Source organism: Coffea arabica, chromosome 8e (genome assembly GCF_036785885.1).
Source record: "Coffea arabica cultivar ET-39 chromosome 8e, Coffea Arabica ET-39 HiFi, whole genome shotgun sequence".
Lineage (NCBI taxonomy): Eukaryota > Viridiplantae > Streptophyta > Magnoliopsida > Gentianales > Rubiaceae > Coffea > Coffea arabica.
The window spans coordinates 46843316-46852410 of NC_092324.1; the positions used below are offsets into that span (position 1 = coordinate 46843316).

The 9095-nt window shown below is 36.3% G+C and overlaps 2 protein-coding genes across 2 annotated transcripts; both read left to right on the forward strand.

Moving 5' to 3' along the window:
• The first annotated feature begins 339 nt into the window (after positions 1-339).
• Positions 340-2431, forward strand: LOC113703259 (uncharacterized). The gene is made up of 3 exons (XM_027224563.2): positions 340-1479; positions 1657-1800; positions 1921-2431. The coding sequence occupies exons 1-3, from the start codon at positions 546-548 to the stop codon at positions 2187-2189; spliced, it is 1347 nt and encodes a 448-aa protein (XP_027080364.2). The 5' UTR covers positions 340-545; the 3' UTR covers positions 2190-2431.
• A 2130-nt stretch (positions 2432-4561) lies between these two features.
• LOC140012503 (uncharacterized) lies at positions 4562-7342 on the forward strand. Its single transcript, XM_072060594.1, has 3 exons — positions 4562-4977; positions 5077-5152; positions 6165-7342. Exon 3 carries the CDS (start codon positions 6167-6169, stop codon positions 7058-7060), a length of 894 nt encoding a protein of 297 aa, XP_071916695.1. The 5' UTR covers positions 4562-4977; positions 5077-5152; positions 6165-6166; the 3' UTR covers positions 7061-7342.
• The last annotated feature ends 1753 nt before the right edge of the window (positions 7343-9095 follow it).

Consider the following 9095-nt stretch of genomic DNA (forward strand, 5'->3'; position numbering starts at 1 on the left):
TCATCTTCCCATAATCCGAAGGAGACTTGTGAATTGACCCCAAAAGAAAATGAAAAAACTAGAGCAAACCATTACAATCGTCCCCATATTCAACGTTGATGGCGTAAGTGGGGAGAGAACCAGGGATTCAACATTCGTTACCAATGCAAGGATAGATAGAAATCCTTTTTATACTCCAAACTGGCGTCTGTGTGCTAACCAATCTACAGCTTTTGAATAAAATGGCCAATCTTGGCATCAATTGACTTCGCATTGACTTGATGATGACAATCTATTTTTCGGGAGATTAGTAAGAGAGAATTTAAGAAGAAACCACATACTAATGACCGAAATTTACATAGTAAGGGGCTAAGTGCCCTGCAATCAAGTGTTCATTTGCTCAAAATCAGCCTGCAATCCTTCCACAAACTGTCATCATTCCTAAGCTTGGAAGCAAAAGTTGGGAAGGTTGAAGAAGCCTCAATTTAGTAGTTTTAGTAGTTAAGGCAGAGGTCTTAGGAGTTAAGACCCAAATTATTAGCCGTTCCAAATTCGTCAAAGTCGGTATGGAGAGCCTTTTCTACTGCTACCCTCTTGCACTTGTTCTGATGCAATGCTGTTTCATTACTGTCACTTCCACAGCCATGATAAGAACAGACGTTACAACCGATCGATCTGCTCTTTCGGCCCTCAAAGCCCACATCACTTCAGATCCTCTCCAATTCTTGTCAAAGAACTGGTCTTCAAATGCTGCTGCAGCCTCTTCTGTTCGTGACTGGATAGGAGTCGAGTGCGGCTCTCGGCACCAGAGAGTGACGGCTTTGAATATTTCAAGCATGGGACTTGCAGGCACCGTTCCTCCAGAAGTGGGGAACCTCTCTTTTCTTGTTTCTCTTGACATGGGAAGCAACTACTTCCATGGCAATCTGCCCCATGAGTTGTCAGGCTTACGCCGCCTCAAGTTCATCAGTTTAAGCTCCAACAACTTCACTGGGGCCATTCCAATGTGGTTTGGTCACTTTCCAGAACTTCAAGTCTTGGCTTTGTACAACAACGATTTTACTGGCCTAATTCCTTCTTCAATCTCTAACCTGTCAAAACTCAAACATCTGGATTTTAGGGGAAATTCCCTGAGACGGAAGATTCCTGAACAGATTGGGAACCTCCAGAGCTTGAACTTTCTGAATCTTGAAATCAATCAGCTCACTGGTTCCAGACCCTTGTCCATCTTCAACATCTCAACCATGGAAAAAGTTGGATTCACTTGTAACAACTTATCTGGAACTCTTCCTGTTGATCTTTGCCATCATCTTCCAAATCTCAGAAGGATTGCTCTATCTTTCAACCTGATACATGGTCAAATCCCATCAAGTTTATCTCAATGTTCACAACTTGAGATACTGTCACTCTCGGGCAACAATTTCAGTGGATCCATACCAAAAGAAATTGGAAACTTAGAGATGCTTGAGGGCTTATACCTCGGAACCAACAATTTACAAGGTACATATTGGTGCTGAACTTGAGCTCTTCTATTAAGTGTATACATACTTCCAATTTATCATTTTTCACAAATTGTCAGTAGAATATTTCTTTTACAGTTCGGCAGTCAGTGTCTTTTTTTTATCACTTATTTGTGGGCACGCTTTCATATTACAAATAAATCTTTGAAATTGGCAGGGGTCATTCCACGAGAGATCGGCAATCTTAGGAACCTCAAGGAATTTGGCATGGAAAGAAACCAAATCACAGGCTCTATACCCAGAGAAATTGGGAATTTGACCGAGCTTACATCGATTGAATTTGCGCACAACTTCTTAACAGGTACCAGCTTACGTTTAATCAGTGATATTTCCAAAATCATGTTCCATAACATCTTAAATCTCTCATTTCCTGGTTCTTTAAGAATTTACACTTGGCTCTTCCATGTGCATTATTTGATAGGTGTAATACCAGAAGAGATGTCCAACCTTCACAAACTGGAGGCACTTTATTTAATATTCAATGAGTTAAATGGCTCAATACCGGTTGGGATCTTCAACCTCTCAACGATGAGCGTGGTTTCATTGGGATTCAATCACCTTACAGGCAATCTTCCTTCGAATATTGGTAACCAATGGCCAAATTTAGAAAAGTTTCATCTTAGCGGAAATAACATTGGTGGACTTATGCCAGCTTCTATTGTAAATTGCTCTAAATTAAAAGCACATTAGTCAATTCACTTCAGAACTGGAATACCCTTTGACTCAAAAGACTTATTGCCAAAGAGAATCTGGGAACCAAGAGCAGGCATGCTATTCCTCTTTAAAGGGTATGAGTGGGAGATCTTGATTGAAGTTTAAACATTTCTCCATATAATCCTCAGAGTGTAACTCTATATAGTTTTTCCTAATCAATTATTGATAAATGCTTCAAAAATTAATTTAGGAGCCACGAAAGACTATTCATTGATTTACATTTGATGACATTTCTACAATAGAACTAAACGTAGAAAACACATGTAGAGTATTTGTTGTTAATTTTCCTTTCTCTTGGTTGTTGATTATAAAATTGGTTGTGATTAACTTTGGAAGATTTGATTTAACGTAATGGGCAGGCATAGTTTGAATATTCTATACAAGGATAGAGATAATGTTGTAAATAATGCGCATGCGGTTTTTATTTCGGAGTTGGAAAACCAAGAAAAAAAAAGCACTTAATAGTGTTATAATATAAATCAATCTCTCAATTTCATTCTGACTTTATTTCTAAATTTTAGATATACCCACCCCTAAAAAGTGAAGACTGTTTCAAGACTTAAAATTTCAAGCATTCACACTTGTGTGAGTGTGAAAGTCCCGTGAAGTCCTGTTGCTAGCGATGTTGAGAGGAAAAGAAAATTTGGTTCTTCTACTATAGAAGTCAATTGAAATGAACCTTCGTTTGGGTTAAGAAATTTGACGAAGAATTTGAAATCCATCTAAATTGCTCTAATTATTTAAATTGCTTAATTAAGAGATATTTGGTTTTGTTGTAATACACCATCTATTAAAAAAAATACTTATATACTAAAAAAATTGATAGTTTACAAATTTAAATATCTTTTAAATAATGTAAACAGCTAAAGAAATTTGAGAGGATTTTAAATCTTTTGCCAAATACCTCAATCAATCGAAAGGCAATCTTAAACGATGGTATTTGCGGTGTACATCCTGACTTAGGAAAAGGTTATGGAAGAAAAGTTGTAAATATCAAGCGGTCTAATACGGAACGGTTTTTACACTAAAGAAAAGTTGCTGATATGTCACAATGTTGAAATTTGTTAGATTAGAATTATTAACAGAAACTTGCCGAATAGATCATCATCCAAAGCGAGAAAACTGATGATAATTACGTAGGTTCGGAAATTCTTCGGTTAGACTAGTACAAGTTTGTGTACAAATATATATTCTTTCATTTATATTTCTGAATGTCACAGCTCACAAGCCTCACATTGCGGAAATATCCTAATTAAGTTTGAGTTAAAGAGACAAAATTATAGCAACATTAGGAATCAAAATACGAACACATCAGTTGGAAAAAGGTAATGAAATATTTAATCCCACATAAACACCTAACAGGAATTGGCTCGCATGGGGAAATTGATGAAGAATGTTAGATATGTCATAGCTTCTTGGCCGTTTGAGATGACGGAATTAGGGGCAATACCGACCAAGCAAAAAAAAATCGATCCAGGAAAACAGCCTAAAAGATTTATGACTAGAGAAGATGAAAGATGAAAGAAGATAAAGAAACATTAAACTCCTGTTATGAAACAACTAAAAATATGGATGTCCGTTTGTATTCTCAAGAGGATTAATTCTTGATTTATGGTTACATTATGTATAGAAGTTATAATCCATAAATCTACTCATGTAGTGGAGAAACCATTTCATAAGTTTCTTCATATTCTTATATTAGTGGGTGTTTAATAAGATTGATGTTTCTTTAATCTTGTAGTACCTATATATAAAGGTACATTGACACCCTTTGAAAGGACTTTTGATATTGGTTGCAATATAAGAAAATCACTCTCCATTCCTCTACTTCTTTCTCTAATATCTCTATTCATATTATAGTAGTTTATTTTATTAGTTTTACAACACGTTATCAGCACGAGTCTCTACTTCTATGCAAAGGTGAAATAAGAGACTCTGCCGAGATTCTGCTAGTGTCAAATCAACTGTTGGATATTTTCTTGAACAACTCTTGACTACCTATTGAGGTAAATCTCTGACTCACAAACTTGTTTCAGTTTCTTATAACTAACATTTGAATGATCACAAAATACAAGTGCCACTACAACAAAAACGGCCTTTCCTGACATACATATGAGGACACTTGATGGTTTGTGTCATTATAGCACTTCTATCATTACACTTGTTATCAAATCAATAATTTATACTCTTTTTTATTTTATTTTATCTGATATAAGAATAATAATGTGTCTTTAGACTACCTATCATGACACTTGAAAAAATGTGAGATGCACCAAAAAAAAATTAGAACACAAAATGGCGTCGTTTGATTTTGGCGGAAGATTGCTTTGCCAAAACACTTAGGGTATGTTTGGTACCCCATAGAATTGGGGTTTAGAATTGGAATTGGAACCCCAATTCTAATTCTTGTGTTTGGATGCTGCCTTTTCCATAGAATTAGCATTGAATTCTAATTCCAAGAGGTTCCAATTCCATGAATTGAATTCTTTACCAGATCAAAAGAATTCTAATTCCAATTCCACAATTAAACGGGTCCAAACGCGGATCTAATATGGATCAAAAATTAAAATCGGGTCAAGGGTATCGGCACCCCTCTCTTTCTATCTAACTCACCATTTTTCCTCAGCCGCAGGTGCTCTGCTCTCCACCATCGCTTCCACCTGCAACCCTTTCCCACCACCGTCTCCCCCCTGCCTTCCGTTTCTCTGGCCACTCATTTGGTCTAGATCCAAATGAATCTGACAACGATGGGAGAACTGCCCTGGTGTGTATATATATACTACTCTCATTTGACTCCTTAAAAATTATTTCTAGAATGCAATTCTGTCTTTTTGTTCATTCTACATCCTTTTTTTGTACTCAGCATATAGCTGTATCAAAAGGAAACGAGAATTGTGTGCTACTGCTTCTGGATTTTGGAGCGGACCCCAACAGCAGAGGTATCTCCAACTTTCATACTGCTTTAAGTTATGACGTCCAAATACTGCTATGGGAACCCAACTTTGTGAATCCTTGCACCCCCCACATCATTTGTCGCAAACTAATGACAATTATAATTTGCATGCCCCTTCTTCATGTTTTATAACTACAGTAATGGCAGCAATAGTAAAAACTTAGCGAAATGTGGCCCCTAATACTCTCCAGGCGTCAGTTTTATTTATTAATTTGAGCCGTCTTTGATTTAATTGCTAGTACTGTATGATTTACCCCTCATCCTGTCCGAGTGCGGACTGTATGGGCTGGCCCTCTTGCATCAGTGAGAAGTGAAAAATACCCTTTTGGTCATTCCGTACAAGTTGAAAATGGCTGAATCTGCATCTCCTAGACAACTGTAACACCAGTCTCATTTACTCTTTTAAAAGGTGTCTATATTTACTGCGATTGTCCATTTCATTTTGGTCTGCCTGTTGATCTGTATTTTTTTCATTTTGTATTTTGTTATTGCTGTTTTTGGGGGTTGTTGTACTCAAATCTTTTATAACTCCCTTCTCATATGGTTTGAGTTTTGGCTTTTTTAAGTGTAGAATTCTCCTTACTCATTAAAGAGACTAACATGCTCTCTACAAAATAATTGGTATCTTTGAGGCATAAATATCACTTCTGAATCTTGATGCCTTCTCTTAGTGAAAGTTCATTCGACATTTAAGGCAAATCATTTTTTTCTAGTTTTGTTTGAAGACAGCATAAGCAAAGAATTGGAATGTCCAGCCATAGTCATAGAACTTAAAATACAGGAATTCTGTTTACCTTTGATGGACGTTTCCCTTTATTTACTCTTCAATGATATGAAATCAATGTCCAGCCCAACACGTTTTTAAGTTTAGAGATCGATTGCCTTTCATGACTAGGTGCATATTTGCCTTTCATTTTTAGTTCTATAATGCAGTAGCTATTAAATATGTTCTTAAGAACATGACATTGTGATGTTTTTCTGGTGCATATCTGCCTCAGATATGGCATCTGAAGCAACATCTCAGTCAAAAGGGAAAGGCAAAGGGTATTTCACTTGGACTCCTGAAATGGATCGTGTAATGGGCACCTGTTTTATTGACCAAATGAACCAAGGAAACAAATTGGATGGTAAATGTGCATGGAAGACAGCAGCCTACACCGTAGTAATGAATGCTTTATTCGATAAGCTCAATATATCTGTGACAAAGGCTAATATTTTATCTCGTTTCAAGACATGGGAGAAACACTATGACATCCTATACCCACTGCTCCAGTCATGTAACTCTGGGTCTGCGATAATATGGGACTACTCTAGAGGTAGAATTGATGTTCGTGATGAGGATGTATGGAATGTTCGAGTAAGTGAGAATCCAAAAATTCTTCCTTATAGAAAAAAAATTGTGGTTGAAAATTGGGAGGATATCTGTACACTGTTTTCACAAGATCGTGCAAATGGAGAGGGTGCCCAAACTGTTTTTGAGGCTAATGTTGAAACTGAAGTTGAAGAGTCTGCTAATGTAGAGGAATCATTTGAGACTGATTCACGATCTTTAGAAGATGAAGTTATGAATGCACTGCTAGCTCGACAACGGTCAAAATCTAAAGCTTCATCTTCAACAAATGATCGTGGCACAAAGAGAAAACTAACGAGCTCTCAAGTACTTTACAAAGTGTTGGGACGAATGGCAGATTCACTGGATAAGTACTTAAATTCAGAATGCTCAAAAGTTACAACAAAAATGGTGGAAGACGAGTTATCTAAAATTGAATTGGATAGATTTCAATTGTTGAAGGGTATTGACTTACATATGAATGACAGGACAAAGTATGACACTTTTTCTGGTCTCGGAGATGACTTAAAAAAGGATTGGCTATTGATGCACATTGGTAATTGATTTTTTTTTTGGGTAATCTCCAGTTGAAATTGTTTTTGTAGAAGAAGTTGAGCTGATTGCTGGAAGCCCAAGTAGAGCAAGTAAAAGTTGTTACTACTCCATCGTGTATCCATGACTTTTTAAATTCTGATGAGTTCTTTGTTTTTTATGTAATGGATCAAAACAAGATTATAGAAAGATTCGAGGGAGTATTTCAGCTATTTTCTATCTGTTTTTGAGATGATAAGAATGGAACATTGGATCTTTTGTCTGATGAAATAGCATTTTAGATATTGAGATTAACATAGCTGCCTGTGTTGATGCCCTGACTTGTCCTTTAGCTGCATGAACCTTTGCATTCTTTCTCAAATAGTACGTTTGTAAAACAATTGACAAGGTGGATGTTTGAACTTTGAATGAGTATATGTGGATGTGGCGTGCCTCCAAATGCTGCACTGCCCTACATGAAGAGGAGGTGTAGTGCACTGCTGGACTGCAGAAATAGCAGCAGTAGCAAGTATGCATATGAGTATCAACACGTATTAAAAGGGTGATAAAATAAGCTTTGGCAGTGCTTCGTCTTTTTCATGCAGTCAATGGCTCCTTTACTAGCCATTGGATCCTTATTTTTTTGAATTACTGCTTGCAGTCCGCAATAAAAAAAATAGTGTCCAGTATAACTCAGGCATGTTGGATTTTTTTTTCTTTTTGGTCCTTCCACCTTTCTCCACGCCCTTTTCCACCATCAACTGTTAGATTCAGAATTCGAATAGTAAACTGAATTTATTTGTTGAGAATGTTAATTAAATTGTTTTACAAACGTACTATTTGAGTTAATTAGTGACTAATTCACTGTCCAGTATTCTACCATGTTTTAAGAAATATGCTAGTGTCATTGGGGATTTACTTTTAAGGGGGTGAGGTCCAATTTTGGTTGGATGCCAATATCTATACCATACTTGAACAAAAGAAGGCAGTCAATATGACACGTCTCGTTAATGCTGTGCTTAGCACAACCTAAGTCTGGAAATGTTCACCAAAGAAATTGTTATGAGAGTGGGAAAAAATAAATTATTAAAGGCACAAATTGGTTCTTTCTTTTAAATCTTTAGTAAAAATTAGCTAAATGTAAGAAAAAAAGAAATTATTATATAAAAAAGAAAAAAAAAAGAAAAATTTTATGTAAGCAAATGTTTCATGAAAACAATTCTAATTCCTAATGAATTCTTCTCTCATACAAACAAAGAATTTGGAATTTCAAATAAATTCCGTATCAATTCTATACATTTCCCAAACAAAGAATTGAAATGATTTGGAATTCCAATTCATAGAATTCCAATTCTATAGAATTTCAATTCTAATTCAATTCTAATTCTGTAGAACCAAACGTAGCCTTAGTGAAATTTCAAAACCTCATTTTGCCTGCTGAAATTTTGCTTCTCTTATCTCTCTCACAAACTCTCTCTCTCTCTCTCGGCAAACTATCTGTCAAAACTCTTGGCCAAAATTTTGCTTTCCCCGAAGAGTTTTTTCTATTGAATCTCTCTGCAATCAAACTACCCATGTTTTCCCATTGAAGATATGTAATTACATGATAAATTTTGCCCTAAATTGATTTTTCTTGGTTGTCTGCCTGAATCTGAAATACCAATTTTTGCCCTCCTTCTCTCTCGGCCAATTTCCTCTCCTCTGCTCCCTATCTCTTCCGTCCCGTCGCCCCATCGAAGAGGATGAGTTCAGATTCTCTAGAAATTATTTCTTAGCAAAAGAATTAGGCAATTTCGGTAAGGAATCCGGCCACAAGCTCGCAGATATCGATGTCGTCGATGAACAGGTTATACTCTGCAATTTTTCTCTATGTAAATTTTAGTTGGTGGTTTCCTACAAAAAAAAAAGTTAACTTTTTGGGCCTTTTCCTTACTAAATAATGCAGGATCTAAGGGAAGCCCTGGCCAATATTGAGCAAAAACATGAGAAAGAAATTGATGAATTAATCAAAAGTTACAAGAGCTTGTATCAAGAGTGGGTTTGTGAGTTAAGCTATGGCGGGATATAA